Source organism: Rhinopithecus roxellana, chromosome 2 (assembly GCF_007565055.1).
Source record: "Rhinopithecus roxellana isolate Shanxi Qingling chromosome 2, ASM756505v1, whole genome shotgun sequence".
NCBI lineage: Eukaryota > Metazoa > Chordata > Mammalia > Primates > Cercopithecidae > Rhinopithecus > Rhinopithecus roxellana.
The window spans coordinates 45,531,276-45,558,822 of NC_044550.1; the positions used below are offsets into that span (position 1 = coordinate 45,531,276).

Genomic DNA, 27,547 nt, shown 5'->3' on the forward strand with positions numbered 1-27,547 from the left:
TGTTTAATTGGGGACTTTCATTGTTTCTTCACTTGGTTCCTGGAATTTTCTTGTGAATAGTTTCTTGAGTCTGTCTTTCAAACAGCATTTTTTGGTTAAGCATTTCATGGAAAAAGCCTGCTTATGGAGAAAGATCAAAGGTTTTTAATTGGCTAGAAAGGTACCCCGACCGAAGAGAGAAGGAATGAAAGCTAAGGTTTTGGGGTTGTTGTGAAAGGAATGAGTAGAATTCTTAGAGATTGTGACATAAAGGAAACCTCAGCTTATGCTTAAGAGAAGGGAAATGTAATATGTATGTGATTAAATTAATTTACATGTTAAAAGAGAATTAGGAAGTCCCTTTTTAGGAAGTTCCTGGAAGCTGACTAGATCTGAGCTGAAAAGAAGGGTAAAGCTTTTTTTTTTTTTTTTTTGAGACAGGGTCTCACTGTGTTGCCCTGACTGGAGTGCAGTGGTATGATTTTTGCTTACTGGGCTTAGGTGATCCTCCCACCTCAGCCACCTGAGTAGCTGGGACTACAGGCACTCACCACCATGGCCAGCTAATTTTTGTATTTTTTATAGAGACAGGGTTTCACTATGCTGTCCAGGGTGATCCCAAACTCCTGGGCTCAAGTGATCCGCCCTCCTCTGCCTCCCAGAGGATTAGAGGCATGAGACACCGTGCTTGGCCAAGAAGGTAAAGCTATTTAATTGGTAGTTTTAATCCTCAAAGATGAACAAGTGAAAACAATTTTTAAGATTCATACTGCCAGGTATTGTTATTCAGGCTTACTAAATTTATGATTATTTTATCTTACTTTACTAACACAACTTAAACACTGATTTAGGGTTCAATATGGGAAGAAGTTGGTATCTGTAGTTTGGGACATAGCGTACCAACTCAAATTAGTGGTCCTTTTTTTCCCCATGAAGTTGATACTAGAAATTCAGTATTTCTTTTTCATTAATGAAATTTAGTGTGTGTTTATAGCAAGTTTTCTGCTTTTTAAGCAAAACAGAAGAAGTCAACACCCGTCATTATGGAAGAAGAATCTAAAAGGCCAGCTGTGCACCTCATAGTGAATCTGAGGTAGAAACAGTTTCATATCGGCTCCGATCATGAGCCAGACATTGTTCTGAAAGTGCTTTATAAATATTTTAAAGTTGTAATCCTCATAATAATTTTGTGAAGTAGTCATGTTATGATCCAAATTCTGTGGGCAAAGAATCTAAAAATCAGAGATTTTAAATGTGTCCAGGTTGACATTAGTTAGGAATCTGTGGAGCTAGGGTTGGAACTCTTGAGGGCCTAATTTTAAATATTTACCCTTTTTACTACCCTAATTGCCATACCATTCCATTTGCGTTTGAGTGTTGTGTTATCTAGAGCAGGGACTAAGGAGGAAAAGATCCTTTGAGTACTTAAACTTTGTAAACTTACCTTTGCCTAGGACTAACTCTTTTACCATTACCTGGGTGAGACTGGACTAGCTCTAATTGAATTGTGAATAGATGCATGTTTATCATATAGCTTCAGACTTGGGCAAGCTGCTTTTCTTTTCTCTGGAGTTTTGAAGATGCATTTTAGTACAATTGAATTCACTTATTCTTTATTTCTGATTGGCTATTTGGCTATTATGTGCCAGGTTTTATGCAAAAGGACCTTTACTAGGAGTTTTAAAAGACACTATGTCATTTAATACCAGGATGTATAACTGAGGCCCAATGGAGATAACAAAAGGGGAAGAGCTATTTAGAAAATTACGTTAAAATCCAGATAAGGTTCCTGTTTGTTAGTTACTGTTAAAAAATACGGCTGGGTGCAGTGGCTCACGCCTGTAATCCCAGCACTTTGGGAGGCTAAGGTGAGAGGATCACCTGAGGTTAGGAGTTCGAGACCAGCCTGGCCAACATGGTGAAACCCCATCTCTACTAAAAATACAAACATTAGCCAGGTGTGGTGGCAGGCACCTGTAATCCTAGCTACTGTGGAGGCTGAGGCAGGAGAATCGCTTGAACCTAGGAGGCGGAGGTTGCACTGATCTGAGATAGTGCCACTGCACTCCAGCCTGGGCGGCAGAGTGAGACTCTGTCTCAAAACAAACAAACAAACAAACAAACAAACATGCGTATAGAGCTGTAGTGGTTTATGGAGTTAAAATGGAAAATTTAGCCTTATCTTTTATTGTAGTAGCTTTTATTTTTTTTCTTCTTTTTTTCTTTTTTTTTTTTTTGACTCACCTTGTTGCCCAGACTGGAGTACAATGGCACAATCTTGGCTCACTGCAACCTCTGCCTCCCAGGTTCAAACAATCCTCCTGCCTCAGCCTCCTGAGTAGCTGGGATTACAGGCACCCACCACCACGCGCAGTTACTTTTTGTATTTTTTTTTTTTTTTTTTTGAGACGGAGTCTTGCTCTGTTGCCCGGGCTGGAGTGCAGTGGCTGGATCTCAGCTCACTGCAAGCTCCGCCTCCCGGGTTTATGCCATTCTCCTGCCTCAGCCTCCCGAGTAGCTGGGACTACAGGCGCCCGCCACCTCGCCTGGCTAGTTTTTTGGTATTTTTTAGTAGAGACGGGGTTTCACCGTGTTAGCCAGGATGGTCTCGATTTCCTGACCTCGTGATCCGCCCGTCTCAGCCTCCCAAAGTCTGGGATTACAGGCTTGAGCCACCGCGCCCGGCTACTTTTTGTATTTTTAGTAGAGACGGGCTTTTACCATGTTGACCAGGCTGGTCTCGAACTCTTGAGCTTGTGATCTGCCCGCCTCTGCCTCCCAAAGTACTGGGATTACAGGCGTGAGCCACCGCGCCCGTCCTGTTTTCAATTTCTCTGTATTGTTTGGGCATGGCCTAGTTGGTCTAAAACCCCAGTCAAAAGAAAGCTTGAACAATCTAAACTTTGAAGTCCTCTAAAAAATGAATAAAAATGATGAGAAGGCCAGAGTACTACTTTCCTATATTTTTACTGATTTGTATTGTTAAAAATTTCAAAGTAGACACGCATTACTTTATAATAAAGGGGAAACCCATTAAATTTACTTGATTTTTAAAAAAACAGGTGTTAGTGTTAGTTAGGACTAATGCTAGTCTAGCCCTCTGGATGTCTAGCAAACTCCCCTGGATTCAGAAAAGAGTTCTGGGCTCTTACTTGGTGGTGGAGTGCATAGTGGGAAGAGGAAGATCTGCCTTCTTTCTTGCTGATCCAGGTTCAGGCCTTTTTGAAGAGTTGCAAAGGCACAAGGCGTGAGGTAACCTGAGGGCATGATCACAGTCCTCTTGGCTGTGTCTTTTTGGCATACAAAATAACTCCAGTGAGTGATGCTTAAAAATACTTGGTTAGGAAATTTTATCCCCAAATTTTAAATTGTTCTTAATGTTAAATATGGTGCCTAATAACTAATATTTATTTGCATGGCACATCTAGTACCCCATTTATATTAGTGATGAGTTTCTCATTAAGTAAGGTCTGAGGTTAAAAAATAAACTTTTTAAAAGATTATTTTATCTAGAGGAAATGTTAATATGTCATTTGACATTAACATTCAGCTTTCTTGAAGGCAGTAATTAAGCAGCAGTATGATGCTGTTGAAACAATTAACAGTAAAGCCATTTAGACTGATTCTGAAGTCATATTGAGATTTGTGTTAATTGGCCAATTGTGGTATGCAAAAAGTTCCTAAATACGGTCCTTGTGAACTGAATAATCATCAAAGGTTAGTAATGATTCTGCAAAGGTAGCAAGATAATGCAAATGTCATGAGTTTGGATTCTGTTTAACCGAATTTATATATTGGGATGGATAAAAAGCCTTCTTTGAATCTGTAAGGCAGTTTTCAGACATCATCTCAAGATTTGAGGAAATAGGTGTTGAAACAGTCTCTGAAAATAAAGACAACTTATGACAGGAATAAAATTTTAAATGTGTGCATATCGCCACCAAGTGGCAGAGAAAGTATTGTTTGTCATAGTTGATAGAGCTGCTGGGAAAGATGAGAAAATAGAGGCAACGTGTTTTATAGGATATCTTTTTGTAGCAGCAGTTAAACTCTGTAGGCTAACCACTTACTGGTCAGACTTTTCACTGAGTGTTTGATACATATTGACCAACTGCCCAAATTTTTAAAAAATCGTCAGTTTCACACACCTGGCCTAAAATACACCAGGTAAGATATATTTTAGGCCAGGTGCAGTGGCTTGTGCCTGTAATCCCAACACTTTGAGAGACCAAGACAGGAGAATCCCTTGAGACCAGGAGTTCAAGACCAACCTGGGCAACATAGTGAAAGTCTGACTCTGTCTTTAAAATTAAATAAATAAGTAAGTAAATAAATAAAATAAAGATGTATTTGAGTTTTCTTCTGTTAATTTGGTGGCCTTTTATTTTTACCCCATTCTCTTTGGTTTCTTTTGCTTGTATTCTTGCCCTTTTTTTGTATATATGCTGACTTTTATTCAATCACTGTATTGTTACTGAAGTCTGGGCAACAACTTGATTTGTTTGCCGTATTTTAGGGGATGATGATATTGGGATGTTTAAGTTATGATTTTATCAGCAATATAGAAATAATTTCAATGTTTAGATTATATTGGATTTGCTACTTTCTTCCATTATGCCTTTTTAAAATAATTTAGACTTGAGTTTGTTTTTTTTTAAGACTCAGAGACTATTGAAAAGTCTTCATTTTTCTTATATTTATTACATGATTGGAAAGCACTTTCAAGATAGACCCTTGGTCATTGTTTTGAATAGAGAATTTTTTATCAACCTGATTTTTACCGTTTCATGCATTTTGTCACACTACTTTTGAGAAAACTAGCACTACTCATTCTTTTATCATTTTAGCTCTCTTTATATTTTTCAGATGTGAAATTAAGAAGTACCATTTATGATAACTCATTGAGATTTGACTACTGTATTTGGCATACAGGTTGTGCATTCCCAATCCAAAAATTCGAAGTGCTCCAAAATCTGAAAACCCTGAGTGCCCACATGACCCTGTAAGAGTCTTCCTCTGTCATCTAGGCCGGAATAGAGTGGCACTATCTTGGCTCGCTGCAACCCCTACCTACCGGGTTCAAGCAATTCTCGTGCCTCCGCCTCCTGAGTAACTAGGACTACAGGCATGCACTACCATGCCTGGCTAATTTTTGTATTTTTAGTAGAGACAGTGTTTTGCCATGTTGGCCAGTCTGGTCTTGAACTCCTGGCCTCAAGTGATCCGCCCGCCTTGGCCTCCCAAAGTGCTGGAATTACAGGCATGAGTCACTGCACCCAGCCTGGAGCATTTTAGATTTGGGATATTCAACTGCTAAGAATAAATGCAAACAATCCAAGATCTGGAAAAAAAAAATTCAAAACACTATTGGTCCCAAGCATTTTAGATAAGGAATACACAACCTGTACTAAAACACAGCTCTTTGAGTTTTATAGCTGATACACCAATTTACTAAGGAGTCCTAACATCAGTGTTCAATAAAAAACTAACAGGAGTTGTGTTTCCAAAACTGATGCCTTCTCAACCTCCTGAGAGTGTGCCAGCCTAGGTATTTGATTCTGTGCCATAGTAAGCATTGAGTAACTCCCAGCATTAGAAGCCAGAAAGCTCCCCTTTGTAGACTTGAACTGAACCCACTCCAAAACTAGCCCAGTTAATCCAGGCTTCCCTCCAAACTTAGAGTGACCTGGAACTGGGCCCACTACCTTGGCTGTGACCTTTATATCCTTGGCCTCAGTGTAAGTATACAGGCATGAAAACTGCTCTTTTCTATTGGATTAGATAAATGTGAGAGGACTACAGAGACTTCCCTCCTCACTCAGTTAAATCCTTAGGGCCTCCTTGGTCTACTTGTCCACTACCTCTGCCTTTGCTGCCTGTTAATCCCCCTTCTGCCCTCCGCTCCAGCCACTCTGGTCTGTTGGTTGTTTCCGCACTCTTGGTCACAGTCCTTCCTACCTCAGAGCCTTTGCACTGGCTCTTTCCTCTGTGGAAATGCTCTTGCCCCAGGTGTCCACATGGCTTTAGGTCATGACTCAAAGTCACCTTCTTAAGGAAACTTTTCCTGGCCACCTTGGGCTGTCCCCATTTCAAGTACCCCTTGCCTGCTTTATTTTTTTCTCCCCAGCTAACGGAGTACACCAGCTAACGGAGTACATGTGCATGTTATTTCACTCATTTATCTGTTTTTATTATCTCTCTCCTATTAGAGTGTAAGTTCCATGAGAACAGGAATTTTGTTTCATTTTTTTGGTTATTTTTACTGCTATATCCCCAGTATCTGTTACACACTCAGAATATAATAAATAATTTGGAGAATTAATGAATATTAAATAAACCCAGCTTACTTCTTGTAAGTCATATGTAAATTGCCTCTAAAGTAGTCTGGTTAGGGTTGAGCAAAAAGTAGGTTCTATTAATATATTTTGAGTCAATTCAGTAGATAATATTGTAGAGGCTGAGGGGGAAGCAAATAAGAAGTAGATATTACCACCTTCAAGAAGACCTAAGCACAAATCCAGCCTGCTGGTGTCTGCATGTGTGTACATATATGCACATAAAGTTTTTTTTCTTTTAGTCTGCACGTTGTTGGCCTACAGAGTGTTAATAAGTGTAAATTAGTTGCCAAATTAAAAAAAAAACTATTTCACATAAAATTTGATTTCAGGCATCTATTGAACAATTGGAGGACGGGACCAACACTAGACCTGCATGCCCATAGTACAGCCACGTGAGTGTGAGTGGATATATACACACCAGTGGCCGATTATCATTGCATTTAAGATCTGGGTTTTCTTATACTAGGATTAAGAAAAGTAAAAAATTTTCTGTACTAATAACAGTACAAAAAGTTAGAATGACAACGGAGGCTGTGTGTTTCAAGAAAGAAGGGAAGGAAACTACTTCTTTGGGAAACTAAAGGATATTCCTAATTTTTTTTTTTTTTTTTTTTTTTTTTAAAGACAGTCTCACTCTCACCCAGGCTGGAGTGCAGGTGCACTATGACAGCTCACCGCAGCCTTAAGCTCCCAGGCTCAGGTAGTCCTCCCACCTTAGCCACCGGAGTAGCTGGGACTATAGGTGCCTGCCACCATGCCCACTAATTTTTTATTTTTTATAGACACGAGGTTTAGCCATGTTGCCCAGGCTGGTCTCAAACTCCTGGGCTCAAGCAGTCCACCTGCCTCTGCCTCCCAAAGTGTTAAGATTACAGGCATGAGCCACTGTGCCCAGCCTGGATATTCCTGTTTATTATATACACCGTTCACCCATTTATATGACTTATGTGGCTACTATAGTTAATTTGAGTTTTCAGGCCCTCTAGAGAGATATGGCATAGATGTTTTAAAGTATGTACAAGTCAGCATTATAATTGAGCAAAGCTGAATTTATACCCTATATAAGGACTGGATTTATGGTCTGAACTATGTAAAATATGAGCCTTGAGCTAGGCTTTGCAATAGATAATATTTTTAATTGCTAAAGAAAAGATTATAAGAAAGTCATTCTCAGAAGAACTTGTGAGGGTGGTTTTTGACAACAAGCAAAACAAACTTATGGTGTTCTGTGAGTTGAAAGAATATAGTGTATTGTTCTTTGAGCATGAAATATTTCTCAGATATCTACAGTGCACCAGGTGTTCCAAGTATATTTAAAATTCAAAGATATGCAAAACACAACACTGCTCATAATCAGGAGATCCATTTATTTTTGACTCTTTTGCTTTTATTAATATTTTGGGTATTTCTACTATGGACAATACTCGATAATACAATTTTCTAGGTTAATTTATCCCATTAAGTTAATTTACCACATTAAGTTAAATGCAGTATCCATAACAATAATGTCACTCATTAATGATTGTGTCATTTTGAATAGGCCTTAATTAGTAATTACAGATTTTGTGGTGGTTTATCATGTTTTGTAATATGTTAGAGTGCACTGAATTTGCTGAACTCCAGTAGTTTAGAACTCTGAGCCATGTGAAAATACAAAGAGAAGTTCTGTACTCTAAAAAGTATTTAATCTAACTGTACGCATAGTTCCAGTATTTTACCTGAACAGATTTAGTTGTTGTGGAAGTCCTGATTTCTGTCTTGTGGGCATGATTATTTGCATTACAAAAGGCTTCACCAAAATTTTTCTTTGGGAAATAGGTGCATTTCAATATGATTTTGTATTCATAATGTTCAAGAAAAGGAAATGCTTTCTTTAATCTAATTGATTTGAGCTTTTTGTTTTTTTTCCCCCCATTATTCTTCAGGTTTTTTTGCCCTCCTCCTTGTGTGTATCTTATGGGCAGTGGATGGAAGAAAAAAAAAGAACAAATGGAACGCGATGGTTGTTCTGAACAAGAGTCTCAACCGTGTGCATTTATTGGGATAGGAAATAGTGACCAAGAAATGCAGCAGCTAAACTTGGAAGGAAAGGTAAATCAAGACTGCTAGTTCACCAGAAAGGGGCACCATGGTACCAGAATATAGTTTTCATATTCATTTTGTGTGGTGGAGATTTTTTTCTTTAATAACTGTTAGTAACAATTTCTGGAATATATAAACTAGGACCAAAAAATATGCCTCTCAGATCGCTTTGGTCTAGTCATTCATGAAGCTTATGCTACTGACATTGGAAGATGGCATGCAGTAAGCTTCCCCAGCTTGCAAGCAGTTTTAGCAAATCAGATTTCTACTGGACGCCAGTAATAAATTTAGGAGGCTGATTGCTCATCTTCTGTTTGACAGAGGTTTGATACTCAAATCTCAACAAAAATACATTGTTCAGTAATGTTTTACTCTGCTGTTTTAATCTTAGTTTTATACTAGACACGATGATATATACATTGTGGAAAGCATTTATCTGGGTTTTAAAGATCATAAATGTTTACTTGACATCAGAGATACTATAGATAAGAACAGCCACAGTTGGTTATACTCAAATTTTAGTGCATAGCAGGGGTTCTTTAATTAGTTTTCTAGAGAAAACAATTTATCAACTAGTTTTACTAATTGTATGAATTTAGAAAGCAGTCAATCTGGATCTTTTTTTTTTCTTTCCCTGGACGGGATTTTTACTCTGTCACCCAGGTTGAAATGCAATGGTGCAATCTTGGCTGACTGCAGCCTTCACCTCTCAAGTAGTAGGACCGTAGGTGTGCGTCACCATGTCCAGCTAACTTTTTTGTATTTTTTTGTAGAGACGGAGTTTCGCCATGTTAGCTAGGCTGGTCTTGAACTCCTGAGCTCAAGCAATCCACCCACCTCAGCCTCCCAAAGTGCTGGGATTATGGGTGTGTGCCACCGTGTCCAGCCAATCTATACTTTTAGTATTGAAAGATAGTTTTTTATTCACTTGGGATTTAGCTATGATTTTATTTTTGCTTGCTACTCTACTTTGGAAAATGGTTAGTTCTGATCTCAATGACTAAACGTCTTCTAAAATAGTGCATAAACAGCTGTTTCATTCGATGCATCTTTGTTGAATATTTTAGTGTTTGCTGTGTTGTAGTTGGCACTAGAGATATGGGTTGGGAGTAGTGTTGATGGAGGTGAGGTAGGGGATATGTGCTCTCAAATTCAATTTTAGTGATTTTACAGATAGTGCTACAGGTCTTAATATCAGCCTCCTTCAAATTTAGCTATTTGTATGTCATTATATCTTTATAGTTTTTGTAAGTAAGGTTTGTTGACTATGTATTTTAGATTAGATTTGGGATACTTATTACAATAAAGGTTGTTTCATCTTAAACCAGTCAAACTGTTTCTAAATTATGACCCCTGAGCTAAAATAACGAATATATTTAAGTGGTGGGTCCATCTAATAGATCTTCGTCTTGTCTCATCTGTTTTCTTGTTACCTAGGAAATCTCAGAGTTATATGCCTCCAGGCTTCACATGTAGACATTCAGTACTATGAATGAGTGGATCAGATAGGTAGTGAGAGGCCAGAGATTCTAGCTACCTGTGTATATAACTTTAATCCTACTTCATAGCTCATTTTAACCAGTTCCAGCTTCCAGTAATTTTAAGTGAGGTAATACCAAATAAACCAACCAATAGTATCACTGCTTGTCTTTCGCAAGTATCACTTTGCAGCATTAGACTTGGTATTTCTTCTTCCTTTCAGGGAAATGTCTTTATTGCCTAAAGATCTTGTTTTCAAAGAGTATTTCTAGAGAGATGATTATATACCATTTTCTCTTCTAGAATTCCATTAGCTAATTTAACCTTTTAGAATAGCAAGGCAAATGTAATTTTGGTTTTATTTGCTTATTTTCTATGAGTTAGTGACTTTTTCCTTTTTTTCTTTTTTTTTTTTTTTTTTTTTTGAGATGGAGTCTCGCTCTGCCGCTCAGGCTGGAGTGCAGTAGCTGGATCTCAGCTCACTGCAAGCTCCACCTCCCGGGTTTGCGCCATTCTCCTGCCTCAGCCTCCCGAGTAGCTGGGACTACAGGCGCCCGCCACATCGCCCGGCTAGTTTTTGTATTTTTTAGTAGAGACGGGGTTTCACCGTGTTAGCCAAGATGGTCTCGAACTCCTGACCTTGTGATCCGCCCGTCTCGGCCTCCCAAAGTGCTGGGATTACAGGCCTGATTCCTTTTTTCTTAATGGAATTTGAGTAGTTTGTGGTCAGTGGCCTTACAGTTTTTTAAAAATAGTTCCCATAAAATTATCTTGGTTATGATTTTTGTGGATTCAAAGTACTCATTGTAATTAGGGATATATTTCCTTTCTTTCCAAGGAGATATATGTGTGTTTGTTTTTTCTGAACAAAATGCAGTTCTTTTTGTGTAGGTCTTATGATCCAACCTTCTTGGTTCTTCTTTTCCTTTCTTGTTTGCCAGTATGTGTTATTTATGCTGGATTTCAGTATTTTCTCTTTCTCAAATGGATCTTACCTTTTAATTTTAACCCTCAAAATTAAGCGATCTCAACATTTTTAAGCTTTCCCATTAGAATGTAATTGCCTTCATTTAGATATACATTTCATTTTTGCTTCCCATGACTGTCTGCTTTAGTACATTGATACCCATTTTCACAGACCTCACCTTATGTTGCAGAAGAATTTCATTGTTAAGCTTAATTTGACCTTCATTGCTGTCATTTTTAAGAGTATGGCAGACTGTGGGCATAGAGGCTCACAGATGCCATCTCTGAGTGTGTTGGAGATCTTGGGTGCAAGGAGTGATGTGACTGCAAAGTACTGTTGTTTTCTTGTTTCTTTATCTTTATTCATTTTGAGACAGGGTGCCGCCCTGTCGCCCAGGCTGGAGTGCAGTGGTGGGATCACGGCTCATTACAACCTCTGCCTCCTGGGCTCAAGAGACTCTCCCACCTCAGCCTCCTGAGTAGCTGGGACTATGGTCATGCACCACCATGTCTGGATAATTTTTGTGTTTTTTGTAGAGATGGGTTTCACCATGTTGCTCAGGCTGGTCTCAAACTTCTGGACTTAAGCACTCTGCCCACCTCGGCCTCCCAAAGTGCTGGGATTACAGGCATGAGCCACCAGCCTGGCCTGTTTTTATTTTTCTTATTACTATGATTAGCTTTATCTTATTTTTGTCTTCTACAGAGCAAAACCTCTCAAAGCTTTTACGGAACTTTTGATTTTTAAAAACTTAATTGAATGTGTAATCTTCAAGATGGCACCTAAATTTTCTTATATAGCTTTGCTATGAGAAGTACAATAAACGATTGCAGTAGTTTTGTCTGCTACCAAGGCTGTCTGTGAGTAAAATTTTAAAAATAAAAACCTAGAAGTCATTAACTGTTTCCTGAGGAGCATTTGCTCTGCTTTTTAAAAGGAAGATACAGAAGGGATAGTTGAAAAAACTTGTTTAGCTTAATTTTAAAGTGGAATGTTGATCTTTAAAAAAATATAATTCAGATACTTTAGATATTTATACTGTGTTTCAGCATTATTTATCTTATCTGGAAAAGGACAATAGTTTAGATCCCTCTCTGATTCACAGGGATCAAGAGAATAGGAAAGATTTTAGAATTGTCATATATAATATAAGCAGTAGCATTTTGAAGTGTCTTTGCTCTTTGTCAAGTGCTGTATCTCTTAATCTTTTCAGTTATCAGAATTTAAATTCTGGTAAACTGACATAATGCCTTGAGCATTTTCTCTAGTACCTTTAAATTCAGTTCTTTTAGTGATACATATGAATCGCCCTTTTGTGCAGTTAACCATTTTAAAAATAGTTCTTTAAGGTAATGCTTATATAATCTCTTTCTGGTTAAGACATTTTATAATCATCCAGTTTGTCTTGCGTTGTTTTCCTCAAACTTATAAGTGATTACTCTAGTGTTCAGCTATATAAAGAAAAACATTCTATGCACTATTTTGAGAAGAACTGCTAAAATCTTTTACATAATTTGTTGAATTTTGATGGCTTTTTTTTTAAGATAGTCATTGATTTTTTTAACTGTAAAAATTATTTTAAAAGTTACTGCTGTAACATTGAGTGATAATTCCATGACACAGTTGTAGAGCTGTGTAAAACAAGAAAATACTGTTTTTTTAAACGGTCTTTTTTTAAAGAGGATACCATAGATGACAATGTTTGTGTTTTATAGACTTTATAAGGAAGATTTTGTACTTTTCAGAAATCAATTTCAGTAATTTTTACAGTTAATTTTTGTAGTTGGTTTTATCAGCTATCCATTGGAATTGTTTTTCTTATTATTACTTAAACTATGGCCATTCTGAGTTGTAGGTACTACATAAACAAACAAGGTTTTGCTGCTATTAAAACTTTACTTTTCTTTCACAGAACTATTGCACAGCCAAAACATTGTACATATCTGATTCAGACAAGCGAAAGCACTTCATGTTGTCTGTAAAGATGTTCTATGGCAACAGTGATGACATTGGTGTGTTCCTCAGCAAGCGGATAAAAGTCATCTCCAAACCTTCCAAAAAGAAGCAGTCATTGAAAAATGCTGACTGTATGTATGCTTTTCTTATTTGTCCCCAATTCCTACCGTGATTTAATAAGACAGACTCTTTGTTAAATTAAAAATGGCCTTTTCAATAGCCAATTAATTCTTTACTATTTTTGTGGCCCTGTTTATTGTCTCTCTTTTTTTAATCGTAAATCGACAGTATGTGGTCTAATGAAGCAGTTCTTAACCAGAGTTGGTTCCTTAGTGCTCCCAGGGACATTTTGGGGAAATGGGAGGTTTTCTCCTTCTGTTGTTATGGTGACTGGAGGGGGTGATGTTGTTGGCTTTGGGTATCTTGAGCCTATGATGCTGAATTGAATGTCCTGCAGTGTCCAAGGTAGTTCTGATTCCACAAAGAATTGATCTACCCACAGTGTCAAAAAGCACCCCTTTGAAAAACGCTATTAATTAAATGGGCTTTTTGGCAGGCCTTCCTGAGAATCTAAACAAAATTTTTAATGTGGTTGCTCTGGCAGAGACTGCTGTCTCATCAGCCTATTTTTAGACTACCAAAGAAGTGTAGTCTGTGTGAACTATAAATTTAACCTTCACACCCATTTTTCTTTTTTTAACTTTTTATTATGGAGACTTTTTTTTTTTTTTTTTTTTTTGAGACGGACTCTCACTCTGTTGCCCAGGCTGGAGTGCATTGGCAGGATCTCAGCTCACTGCAGCCTTCACCTCCCAGGTTCAACCAGTCCTCCCTGCCTCAGCCTCCTGAGTAGCTGGGATTATAGGTGCCCACCATCACGCCCAACTGATTTTGTATTTTTTAGTAGAGACGAGGTTTCACCATGTTGGCCAGGCTCGTCTTGAACTCCTGACCTCAGGTGATCCACCTGCCGCAGCCTCCCAAAGTGTTGGGATTATAGGTGTGAGCCACCGCACCTGGCTGAGATTTTCAAATTTATATAAAAGGGAGAAACCAGCTACCCAACCTCAACAGGTTTTATCATTCTGTTTCATTATCTCCATCACCACCAACACCTCTTCGTCTTCTAATTGCTGAAGTATTTTAATGTAAATCTTACCCTATTGTTTCAACCAAAATTTCTGCAATAATGACTAATACATGCCTTTTTTTTTTGAAACATCGTTATACCTAACAGTTGACAGCAGCTCTTCAGTGTCATCTAATATCCTATTTCATGTACAGATTTATCAGATTGACCCAGAATGTCTTTTTATAGTTTTTTTGCTTTGTTTTGTTTTACAGTGGTTTGTTCAAACACGGGTTCAGACAAGGTCTACACATTTTAGTCTGTAATAGTTTCTTCTCACCCTGTCACACCTTTGTTTTCCTTCTGTGTCATTTATTTGTTGAAGAAACTGGATCATTTTTCTGTTGTGGAATTCCATATTCTGAGTTTGACTGATTACCTGTTTCTTTGTCTCTCTCATTTTCCATGAACTGGTGGTTAGACATAAAGTCTTTCAGAACTAGTTGGTAAAATATACATTCATTTCCTTTGGAAGTCATAATATCTAATTATCCCTTTTTTCGTGTTAGGATTGATTATAGTAGTTCAGCTGTTGTTAGTCTATTCTACTCATAAAGTTCCTCAGCAAACTTTAACCTAATGGTTTTAATAGCCATTGATGATGTTTAAATCTATTTCATTAAATGCTGCAAAGTGGTAATATTCTAATTTTTTAAATTCATAACTTCTGCATTTGTTAGCTGGAGTTTTTTCTACAAAGAGTAACTTTGCCATATCAGCTATTTGCTTCAATTGTAGTATGTAATGAAAAGGCAGGATTAGTTGCTTGTTTACTCATTTGCAGAACAATGATAACATTCCTTGAAAGAGACCAGTGGGGTTTCAGAGTTTTTGTTTTGTTTGCTTTCTTTTCATTTTATTACGAGCTCATGGGTTTTTTTTTTGTTTTGTTTTGTTTTTTTGTATTGGTTGTATTTTAGTCCACTCAGTCCACTAATATCACTTAGTTTTTATTATGGAAAAATTTCAAACACACTCAAGTAGACAGAGTTGCATCATAAAATGAAACCTCTTATGTTCATTCTCTAACTTCAACAGTGATCTTAAATTCAACCAACCTTATCTTCATCTATACCTGTACTCCAGGCCCACTTTCTTCTGCCCCTATTTTAGTTTGATGGATATTCAATCAATGTTCAAATGTAAAATGGTCTAAAGTGTTATTTTAAAAATCAGATTGCTTGAATCAAAATTCAGATCTACCACATAGTACAGTTTATATTGTGACATGTCCTTGAGTATAATCTATGAACAATCCCCCACCGCCCCGCGCCACACATACACACCAACTCTTGCAATTTATTTAAGTAAGTTGAGACATTTGGCCACTAGAGATTTCCACATACTGGATTTTGCTAATTTCATTTATTTGGTGTAGTTTAATATATTTTCTGTAAAATTGGTAGAGTCAAAAAGAAATAGAGCGTGGGCACTAGTTGGAAAGATAGATTTCATTCAGTACTGTTGCAACGGGGGAAAATAGAACCAAGTTCCATTTCAGAATACAACAAAGATAAGTGGGGATGAAGCAGAGTGAGAGGGTCAATGGATGGAAACTTACTAAAAGGAGACATCAAAGGTAGAAGGTTTCTTTCTGACCTGACTTAGGATTTGTGCTAAAGGCAGGCCAAGATGATCATAGATCCAGAGTGGGGGATAATTTAGGAGGATTCTTGCTACAACTGAGCTAAACAGACTGATGACAGGGCTCAAGGACGAATACTAGTTGAATGCTCAGAGCAGCCTGCTTAAAAGTTTGGTCAAGGAGAGTTTAGTCTAGAATCGTGATCGGATTTAAGTTTGTTGTCGTTTGTTTCTTGTTTTCTTGCTGGAAGGCAATACCTACTTCAAAGGTGGTGGTGTGTTCTCCTGCACTAGGAGGTATATTATGTTTGTATTCAGGCTATTTGCATTTCAAATTACATGGTTTTATATAACTGCTTTAACTTTGTGTTTGTACTGAATATTAGTTTCTTGATGACAGAGAACATATTTCACTTTCAGAATATTTTTCTGCTTACATAGATTTATTTTCAAGAAATTTCATACAGTACTTTAAGGTATTTAGAAGAAAGTAGAATTTTCTAAAATCGCAGTATGCAGAGGCATTTACCATCAACTCTGATAAACATCCTTCTAGTCCCTTTTCTATGTGTGTATTCTGTGTAATTGGATACATACATTTCTATGCATGTATTCTGTATAATAATTTCTATGCGTGTATTCTGTGTATTAAAAATATATACATTTGCCTAGTGGAACCACAGCTTACAGAGTATTTTATAGTCTGCTTTTCCATTCAGTGATATTCCAGGAAAATATTTTCTTACCAGTATATTTAGATACATATCCTTTAAATAGGTCATCATTTAAATTTCTACTGTCTAACATTCATTATTTTAAAAGTAAGTTTTTCTGTAATAATCAGCACCACATTAAACATACTGTGTAGCTTTCACTTTAAAATTATTTTTATGGACATTTGATATCATTAGCTTGACATTATTAATAACAGTTACCTTGACTTCTTTTTTTGGTGTCATCTATACTGTCTTGGAAAGTGAAAATATTTGTCAAACTGTTAAATGATAAGAAAGAATAATTATACACTGCCAAGCAGAATTTCCTTCTTTTGCTCCCTCCCCACCTTTTGCTCCAGTCACATAAATAAGAGCTCTTTTTTCTTTGCAGTATGCATTGCCTCAGGAACAAAGGTGGCTCTGTTTAATCGACTACGATCCCAGACAGTTAGTACCAGATACTTGCATGTAGAAGGAGGTAATTTTCATGCCAGTTCACAGCAGTGGGGAGCATTTTTTATTCATCTCTGTGAGTATAAAAATGTGCAATGAATGTTTTTAGTGTGAAATCGTTAAATTCTTTTGATGAGATATATGGCTATGTTAAGTTTTGTCATTTGCTAATCATAAAATGAATTCAAAAAGGTAACAATTTGATTTCTTTTTCCACCTACTGTAGTGGATGATGATGAATCAGAAGGAGAAGAATTCACAGTCCGAGATGGCTACATCCATTATGGACAAACAGTCAAACTTGTGTGCTCAGTTACTGGCATGGCACTACCAAGATTGGTATGGCTCTACTTTTGCTTTAGTGATAACGTGAAGTAAAAATTAATTCTTTAAACAGCAAAGTCACAACATTCAAATGGAAAAACACACCTCAATTTTATGCTTTTTAATTTTAAAAGGTGTGTTAGTAATCAGAGCTGTTTATAATTGACAGTTATACTGTACCTTATTTCAGAAATGCTTTAAGGTAATTAACCAGTTTTTACAAGTACATTCTTAATGATTTTTTCTTAAATGATTTCCAATATATTTTGGTGGCAATTTGCTTTTTAGCTGTTTATCTGAAGATGTTCAGTAGAGGGCACTATAAATTACATTTCTTTTCTTTACTAATTCAGATAATGTATTCATTTTTTTGTGGTACCTGCCATATCCCAGTGTAGGACCAAGTTTTCATAAAGAAGAAATTCTTATTTCTTTTAAAATATAAGCATAGTTTTTGTTAGCTTACTGTCTCACAAGAAGATAGATTTATTAAAACTTAAATAAAATTGGTGTTTCTAACTTTGGGAGAGGGACATAGGATTTAGGGCTTTTGTTCAGTAGAAGACATTGAAACTCAGCCACGCATGGTGGCTCATACCTGCAATCCCAGCACTTCAACAGGTGAAGGCAGGAGAAGGAGAGGTGACTAGCCCTGGCATCACTTGAGCTCAGGAGTTCGAGACTAGCCCTGGCAACATGGTCAGACCCTGTCTTTACCTTGCCCTCCCCCCACCCCACCCCCCCCCCAAAAAATTTAGCCAGGCGTGGTGGTGTACACCTGTAGTCTCAAGCGGAAGTGGGAGGATCACTTGAGCTTGGGAGGTCAAGGCTACAGTGAGCGGTGATCGTACTACTGAACTTTAGCCTGGGCAACAGAGTGAGATCCTATCTCAACAACCACAAAAAAGGAGATCTTAAACTGTAAAAACTGCTTTTGTTAGTAAAATGAAACCAAAAGTCCTCTATAGTGCCACCCCCTCCCAATTTTCCCTTTCCTTTTCTGAAACAATACAATTTATTTATATTCAAGATGAAGGGGATTTATGAGTAAGTTTCATTCAAGGTCAGACTGAAGAGGTTGGGTGAGTAGAAGAACATTTAGTATTAATGTTCCTAAGCATGCCTTCAATTTATTTTTTTGGTGCAATATTCCACTGGCTTTTATTTTCTGGGGCCATTTCAGCAGAGGCCGGGTTGATCTACAGTTTTCTAAGCCAGTTTTTCATTTCTTTGTTACTGTTATTTCTTTTTGCCCTCTGTCGTAATTGTACAAGGTGATTTTATTTCCCATGTCAATGCAATAAGCTAAAGACATGAAGTATAGTAATAGTAATCTGTAAAGCTTTGCAGTTGAGACAGATTATAATAAAAAGGGTAACATTAGGGAATGAAGGGCATGAAAAACAGAGCAGGAGACAGAAGCAAGCACAAAATCTGAATCAGCATTTATTCATTTTTTTCTCTTCTCATTCACTTTCTCTGTTCCAAAAATGATGTTTGTTTGCTTTAGTGTTAAATGCTTGTACTGCAGAAGCACAATTTAGGAGGATGATTCTGATCACCAATACTTTATAATACAAACCACTTAGAAGACAGACCCAAATTTAAAACAGTGTTTTCATTTATAGTTGTTTGTAAAGTACCAGTAGTCTGCCTTACTTGAAAGTCGTCATTAATTGAAGTTTTTACACTCAAAACTGTATGGCTTTATATAAAAATGTTGCAATAAAACATTAACTTACTAGAAAAAGTTGCAGTACCATTATTAAGATGCTGATAAATAAATCTTTCTAGGGGTTTCATGACTGAGGAATTCTGACATGCAAAGTCGAGTGCCTCTCCTCATCGAGTTTACATTTTGGTAGGGTGATAAACCAAATACCCATGTAAAGGATTTATGTAGTGATGAGAAGACAAAACAAGATAATAAAGGGATAGAGAATTGGAAGAGCACTTAGAGAGGTCAGGGAAGTCTTTTTGAAGGCGCAGTATTTGAAGAGACCAGAATGAAGTGAAAGAACTGCCAACTGAGGGAGGAGCATTTCAGGCAAACAGAACAAGTACAGAACTGAAGGCAGGGGATGTGTGATGACTAGTAAAGAAACCAATGGAGCTGGAGCGGAGGGAGGAGAGGTCAAGTGGCAAGAACTGAAGCTGTAAGATTAGTACTGGGCAAGATCTTACAGGATCCCTCTCTGTATCTAGGGTTAAGACTTCATATTATCTCTCTATGTTAGAAGGCCACTGGAGGGTTTTAAACGTAATGGCCCATTTTTGTTTAGAAGCATACGTCTGGCTGCTGGGTGGAGAAGAGAGCATAGCGATGTGGCCGTGGAAGCAGGGAGACAGGTGCTTGGATTGTTGTTGTAATTGAGGCAGGAGTTGATAGTATCTTAGACCTAGGATCATAGTAGTAAAGTGTTGAGGGGTGACAGATTTGTTTGAAAGTGGATCTGATGGAATTTACTGGGAGACTGGATGGTTGGATATGAGAGAAAGCAAGGCATTAAGGATAACTTAAGGTTTTTGGATTGAGTGAATGTTGGTGCCATTTATTGATCTAGATGAGTTGGGGAAGGATCAAGTTTAGGAGGAAATCAAAAAATCTGTTTTTGATATGGTAACCTTGAGATGCCTGTTAGACATCATAAATGGAAATGTTGAATAGGTAGTTAAGTGTACATACAAGTTGAATGCAGGAGAGAAGATAAGTCTGGAGATAATAAATTTAGAAGTTGTCAACCTTTAAATTTTAAACAGTATATATTATAAAGAGCGAAAAAGAGGGCTGAGAACTCGCCTCTGGGCATTCTAAAGGTCAGTTGGATCAGGTGTGGTTCTGAAGGCAAAATGTGTTGAGAGCTTCTGAGAAAATGAAGTAAAATGTGGACAGAAAAGTGTCATGAGATGCATCTGTCTGGAAATCCTTGGTGGCTTTGAAAAGCAGTTGTAATGGAGTCTTTGAGATAAAAGGGGAGAGATTGTAGGAGATTGGACAGTGAGGAAGAGGCGTTTGCAGAGAAACAGGTAGTGAGAGGGAGGGACAGGCATGTAGTCAGGGTTTTCTTTACTTTTGATTTTGAGATGAGCGATAGTTATGTTTGTATGTTGTTGGAAGTGATGGATAGAAAAGGAAACTACGAGTAAAAGTTCTGTGTCAAATCTTGCTATTCATCATCATCATCTCCTTAGCCATTAATTCTAGGTGTCAAGTGTCATATAGGGTTTGATAGTATTATCTTTCAGATATTCATGTGTTTTGTGGACTAGTTGGATTATAAGATTTAGAGATCATTTGGACAGGCAGCCAGCCCTGGGATCAGGACATATTCTGATCCTTCAGCTACTAAACTGGTAATTTTTAGCAATTTATCTGACCTTTCTAAGCCCATTTTGTAATCTATAAAATGAGTTTAATTTTGTTATGTTTTTAAATACGTAAGTTTTGGATAATGGATATAAGATGTTTGCACTGACAGTAGCCTTCTAGAGATTTTTCTGTTTGATGTTGGAATATTTGTCATTTTATGCATATTATTGGAAAATATCATCAGAACTTGCTATTCAAAATATGGTCTGTAGGCCAGCAGTATTAACATCGCCTGGGATTTTGTTAGAAATGCAGAATATCAGACCCCACAAGGGTCCTGCTAGATCAGAACCTGTGTTTTTCACAAGAACCCCAGCTCATCTGAGTGCGCATTTATGTTTGAAAAGTACTGACCTAGAAAACAAGTGCCTGCCTGCCTGATTTTTTTTTTTTTTAGATGTTCAGGGAAGAGGGTAACAATTTCTATATTCTGACCTGCTTGCAATCTAAAAGTGTTTTTTATTCCTAGTCTTTTTGTTTGTGAATGTTTTTATATATGTAGGCATATGACAAATAACTGTGATGTATTATTATACAGTATATAACTTCTATGTACTTTTGATGTTGTACACAAGGAGAATCCTTTCCATGTGTTGATGACCTTTTATTTCTTAATTGTTAAATATAGATAATTAGGAAAGTTGATAAGCAGACCGCATTATTGGATGCAGATGATCCTGTGTCACAACTCCATAAATGTGCATTTTACCTTAAGGATACAGAAAGAATGTACTTGTGCCTTTCTCAAGAAAGAATAATTCAATTTCAGGTATGTTTTTAAATTACTGGTGAAATCTGAAATATACAAACTGTGAGGTTAGCAGCTTGCAAAAATATGAAATTTTCACTTGCTGTTAATTATATACAAATACATGAAGCTATACACAGATAGGGATCTCAGGTATGAGCATCCTTAACACACAATCCTCAGACATGCAAGCAATCCTTCCTCAAGGAAGAACTCAAAATTATGAAAACATTCTCAGAGAAACAGTTAACATCTAGTTCTAGGGTTCTTAATTGAAGAACAAAGAGCCCCTCAGGATATCCAAAAATAGATTTTCAGTGCTCATTGAATCCTCTGAAATTGTGTGCAAACATTGTATAGATGAAGCATTTTTCTGGGTGAAGGCTCAAAATCTCATCAGATTTACATTGTGGTTTCCCAAGATAGTAATGATGACATGCTTTAAAAGCTAATGTTTTACATTTTCTCAGAAGGCTTTCATGAGGTTATGACATGGGCAGATGATTTAATAAGATAGTTACAGTTTCATGTGAAACTCCTTTCCAGAGAGATGGCCACACACACACTGATGGGCATGCTGAGTCCCTGGTCTAGGTGTGTTAAGGAAGGGGTAGGTGCTTTGCCTTCCCATCTTGATTCCCTCCTATGGAATGTGCATAAGCTTCTAGCTGTTGCCTAAACATGAGGACCCCCATTCTCTTTCTTAGGAGTCCCCGAAGAGTTTTAAACAGCCATTTACATCACAGATATTAATCTGCTATTAATGAAATTTGTACCTGCATTGGTGTACTCATGGTTGCTGTGAAAGTTATTATTATTTAATATGTCACTGAAATAGTTTGTATTATAAGAAAAACTGCTGTCTATGGGGTTTCTGTATTAGTATTCTGTTTGTGTTTATGTAGGGATGGGCAAAGCACCATGCTTTAGAAAGTTTATAAGTTTTTACTGAATTCTCTTCTTAACTCTTGTCTGAGGGTTACTCTGGTAAAATCTTCTTATACTCTTAATACAAACTGTATAAAACTTAGTTTCTAAACTTCTTTCTTTATTAGGCCACTCCATGTCCAAAAGAACCAAATAAAGAGATGATAAATGATGGCGCTTCCTGGACAATCATTAGCACAGATAAGGCAGAGTATACATTTTACGAGGGAATGGGCCCTGTCCTTGCCCCAGTCACGCCTGTGCCTGTCGTAGAGAGCCTTCAGGTGAGACTACCTAGTCCAAGTTGGCCTTTAGCTCTTTGCAGCTACTCTCAGCTCTGACTTGGCATCATTTCATTTCATGGGAGTTTTGATTTTTCTCCAATTGTCTGATTTGGGGGTTTTTATATTCACCATTTGTTGATTAAAAAAAAAAAAACAAAATTAGGAGGAGCGTACTTGCCAGAAAATTTAAATTTAAATAAACTTGTATGTTATCTTGAAATGTTTTTAGCTAGCTTTGTAATAAAAAAACATTTTAATTGCCCTTTTTTTAAACAAATGAAAGTTGAATGAGAATCTAATTTGTGTACTTTAATGAAAAATGAAAAGTTTTCTCAGTGTTGTGATTTTCTGTGAATTGCAGTTGAATGGCGGTGGGGACGTAGCAATGCTTGAACTTACAGGACAGAATTTCACTCCAAATTTACGAGTGTGGTTTGGGGATGTAGAAGCTGAAACTATGTACAGGTACTTGATAAAACTTTTTCATCATCCAGAGGTTGTGAGGGGTGTGGGTACAGGAGATTCTTTCCTGGCATTGATTGTAATGTATTAAACAACCTTGTCTTAAGTCTCATTTTTAACATGTACTTTGCTTTTTAAAGTGCTTTTAAGTGATTTATATTTCCTCCTCAGGTGTGGAGAGAGTATGCTCTGTGTCGTCCCAGACATTTCTGCATTCCGAGAAGGTTGGAGATGGGTCCGGCAACCAGTCCAGGTTCCAGTAACTTTGGTCCGAAATGATGGAATCATTTATTCCACCAGCCTTACCTTTACCTACACACCAGAACCAGGGCCGCGGCCACATTGCAGTGCAGCAGGAGCAATCCTTCGAGCCAATTCAAGCCAGGTGCCCCCTAATGAATCAAACACAAACAGCGAGGGAAGTTACACAAATGCCAGCACAAATTCAACCAGTGTCACATCATCTACAGCCACCGTGGTATCCTAACTACCGTCTTTTTGCTAGGACTTAAACTGACTTGAGTGTGGCAAAAAGTCAAAAAAGGAGAAAAAATGAACAATCTTTTGTGGTTTCTTGGGAAAACTTTTCATACCAGGTGATATATTCAAAAACCCCGTTATCTCTCTGCAAGTGCTGATTTGAAATGCAGAAGCCACAGTTTAAAAAAAAAAAAAAAAGTCAAAATGTACAAACTATTGGAAATCAAGTTTTTCAGCTGTTTGGTTGGTTGGTTGGTTGGTTTTTGTTTGGTTTTGTTTAAATGGGCAAGAAGTAAATAATGTGGCTGGAATACAAGTTGAACAAACTAGAAGACACAAATCTAACACAGTTTTTATGGACCAAGGAACTTGTATATTGTATAAGCTTTAGTAAAAGGTACATTTTCACCATACCTTTTTTTATATCACGGTATTATAGTACACCTTGTTACCAAATAGGTTGTTCTCTTCCCCACCTACCTTTGAGCTTTTGCTCTAAAATACATTCAGGTTCCAAGCCTGACCATGCTTGTTTAATCTAATTGTCATACTCTTCCAGGTTTTTTTTTTTTTTTTTGGTCTAGGCTGGAACTTTTTTCTTTTATTTTCAGCTGAAGTCTTATGACTTTTCGTGAGTCAAAATTGTTTGGATTTCAGCAAGTCAAATCTTGTAAAGGCCTATGTATTTTTTTTTAAGATTATATGAAGTCTGTGCAAAAGCTTTAAAAAAAATGCCTCTGCCTTGCCTGCAATACATGCAATGTATGTTAACTTAGTCTCTCTTCTCAGACACTGTTGGTAGTAATTTTTGTGTTTTCCTTTTTTTTTTTTTTTTTTTAATGAACTTACAGTGGTTATCCGAGAGGTTCTAACATTCACATGCAATTTGGTGTGGCCATTTAGCCATTAATGAGTTAATGGCACAGAACATGTTGATATTTGAAGTGTTCTCTCCCCTTTTCCCGTAACGTAAATACATAATGTGTGTTCCAGGATTTGTTCAGGTTTTTCCCCCCTCCTAATCTTGTACATAACTTGTATTATGTGTAAGTTAAACATTTTATTTTGAACTTGGAATGTTCCCAGTGATTTCATTCAGCAGGGTATTTTCTGCCTTGTTGGCAAGTGACAAAATATATGGGAAGTATTTGCTACCAGTTGGTAGATGGTGCCCTTATGGTAGAATGAGGAAAATGTCAGCAAAAGCATGTTTTATTATCTTTACTTTTTTGGGGGGGTTGGAGGGGGTAGCTAGCCAGAACATCATTGTAATCTTAAAACATAAGATGCTTTTATTAGATGATCAACTAAAATAGCTGGAAGACAGTACTTTAGAAACAGATAGTTGTAAGATTATAAATGCAAATGTAACTTATGTTTTCATTTTTTTTCTCTGCCTTTTTTGTTTGTTTTCTCTTTTCCAGTACTGAGCATCTCCACAAACGTCTCCTAACTCAGAAAATGTTTCTTTTCTTTTCAGTTGAGATTTGGTTGCATTCAGGGTTGTATGTTGGCCTTGCCTGCTAAGGCCAGTTTTACCTTGCTTTCATTCCTGAACTTTGGTTATGCTTTTGTTTGGTTTCTTCGAAATTGCAGCAGACTGATTGGGCTACATTTAGTACAGGAACCACGTGTGTAATGTTATACGACACAGTCTAGTAATACAATCATCCCTCTTAGAGTAAAAACTACCTCTAGATTGTGGTAAGCTTTTACTGTCCCATAAAACAGGAGCCACAGTACCTTATGAATGCAAAACTGTAACTTCCTACAGTGTTTCCCTACAGAACATTGTCTTTCTGGTGTCCTGGGCTGTTTTGAAAAAGTTTCCATTAATAGACTTTTTAGAAATTATTATTAGTAGCATTTTTTTTTTCAGCTTCGCTGTCTTCATCACTCACTCTGTGCTCAGACTATGCCACTGTAAATATTCTTCCTAACATCTTTAAATCGCCTTGTCCTCGGTTTTCAAGGGGAAAGTCATTTGTAAAGCACATTAGGTGATTAAATCAGTTATTGCAGTTTTCTCTTACTGCAAGCCTTTTTAATCACCCCCAGGCTGCATTTTATTCTGTATCGCCTTTTTTCTTCAAATCTACTCCAGTCACTCACTTCTCTCTTATAAGCTAATCCTGCCTCACACCTTAAATCTGTTTCAGTGATCAAGGGCAGAACTCATTGTGGCCTTATCTTTCTTTGTTGTAACTGTTCACCGTCTCTTTCTTACAGACCGCTTATTTCTGAGGAGTAGTTACTCCTCTCTGTGGAGTCATGGCAGGAGTCATTACACAGTGCTTTTGTTCAGAGCATGGACATGTTCCTAGTGCTGCTTTGCTTTAACGGCCACAAGTTTCCTCCACTTCCTAGGTTTGGTATTTAGTTAAGGAATCATATTAAATTAACCAATAACAAAAGAGATACTTTTGAAGAACTATTCCTTACCCATTTTTGTAGCTCAAAAATAATTTTTCAAGTTCATGACTTTGTTAAAATGAACTTGTGCTTTTTTAACAAAAACGTTTGTTTTATTTTGATTGTTTCTTTACATAGGATAATTGAAATATTATACTGTAAACCCTTTTCTCTCTCTCTCTCTTTTTTTGAAAAGTCCAAGAATCTACTTATACAGGCATTTTTCCCCACCTATTTTTGGCCATTCTTATACCACAGACTAAAAAGTGAAATGATTTGTCCGTTGTAGCTTATTGTTTATCAGTAGTTATTTTGTCAGCTGCTTAAATTTTTTCTTTCATGGTTTTGTGAATCATTTTCGGTAGGTAATTTATAGGAACCTTGTCCTCTGGTTATAGTAGACTGTGTCCCCTCCTCCAGTGATGGCATTATTAGACATGCTGATCATTTACCCGCAAAAAGATTCTCTTCTTAGAATGGTGAGTGCTTCAGTTATAGTATGTTTGAATTTTTAAAAATTCTGTTTTAGAAATGTATCTTATGCTCTTATGACTTTATGCAATTTCTAAACATACACATAGAAGCTGAGTCTCTGATCCAATATGTTTTTATTTGTTCCATTTAATTTATCACATAGATTGAGAAGGCAAGCTAAAAGCTTTAAAAATGCCCTTTATATTTTGAGTGATTTCAGAGTTGAACACTAGTATACTATCTAAATTTGCTGCTCATTTCTTTAAACTGTGGCAATTAAAGGCATCCTTATACATGACTTAATCGTGAAATGTTTGTCACTTTTACTGCACAGACTTATCTGCAATCATAACTGGTTAGTTTTTTTTTGTTTTGTTGTTTTTAATGAAACTGGTACCATCTGTGCTTTCACAAAAAACTTCCAATGCCGTTTTTGAGAACTAACCTAACTAGTCATGCTAACCAGAAAATCCACTGGGGAGGAGGTTCCTTTTGAAACAAAATGCTGTTCAGTTAGTAACCAAGTTACTTTGATTTCAAAAGCAGCTGTGTTTCTGATGAGTACTGAACAAATGTGTGTAATTTTCTGTGCCAGACTTACACTTTGTTTTCAAGCACTGCAATGTGGGATGGATGGTTAGAAACAATAATATATTAGGGTTTCTGTTTAACCCTTTCAGGACTGAAATGTATCTCCTTTTGTTAATTTCCCCCTGTGTCGTGATAAATGTTTGCCAGCATTCAGTACTGTGTTGGTCCAGATGTAGGTTTATATGCTCATTTTTAGCTTATTTCTTGTACCTTGCAGCATGCTCTACGCATTCAGTCCTTAAGGGGTTTATCTTACAAACTGTGCGCCTGTAAGGTTTATTAGCAATAAGATAGAAAATTGAGCAAGTTTATACCATAATTTTGTAGAAAAAAAAGAATCTGCTCAGTTCCATATTTCATCCATGAAAAACTTGCAATATGAGCAGTTTCAAGGAATAAATAAAAAGGAAATGTAAACCATTGTAAAAGTCTTCTGTCGAATGTGCCTGATGCATGTATTATCGTCTTTGATTTCAGAATACTTCATAAAGATAAATTTAAATTCTATATTATAGTTGGTGTATTTACAATCTTACCATGTATATCACATCAAAGTGATAGCTCTACTAATTTAATTTCCATGTCAATGTTTTTAACTATGTAGTGCTTTAAAGAGATTTTTTCCCCCATGTAAATGGTGAAATGGGCTTTGTCACTCAAGGGGCATCTCTCTCGAATCAGAATCATTTAAAGCTGATTTCAACAAAATTGGAGAATATTACTTAGCAATAACTTGCTTTTCCAATATAAGATGGTCATTTTCCAATATAAGATGGTCAGTAAGGTATTCAA

The 27,547-nt window shown here is 36.9% G+C and overlaps 1 protein-coding gene across 4 annotated transcripts in view; it reads left to right on the plus strand.

Moving 5' to 3' along the window:
* RBPJ (recombination signal binding protein for immunoglobulin kappa J region) overlaps positions 1–27,183 on the plus strand; it is a 107,264-nt gene extending 80,081 nt beyond the window's left edge. For all 4 annotated transcript variants that reach the window (XM_030915904.1, XM_030915914.1, XM_030915917.1 and 1 more), the window contains 8 exons: positions 8,243–8,408; positions 12,758–12,932; positions 16,622–16,759; positions 16,910–17,022; positions 21,006–21,146; positions 22,181–22,336; positions 22,698–22,801; positions 22,970–27,183. In XM_030915904.1, the coding sequence (XP_030771764.1) occupies positions 8,243–8,408; positions 12,758–12,932; positions 16,622–16,759; positions 16,910–17,022; positions 21,006–21,146; positions 22,181–22,336; positions 22,698–22,801; positions 22,970–23,285 (1,309 nt within the window). In that variant the 3' untranslated portion in view covers positions 23,286–27,183. The remainder of the gene's footprint in view (positions 1–8,242; positions 8,409–12,757; positions 12,933–16,621; positions 16,760–16,909; positions 17,023–21,005; positions 21,147–22,180; positions 22,337–22,697; positions 22,802–22,969) is intronic.
* Positions 27,184–27,547: the final 364 nt, after the last annotated feature.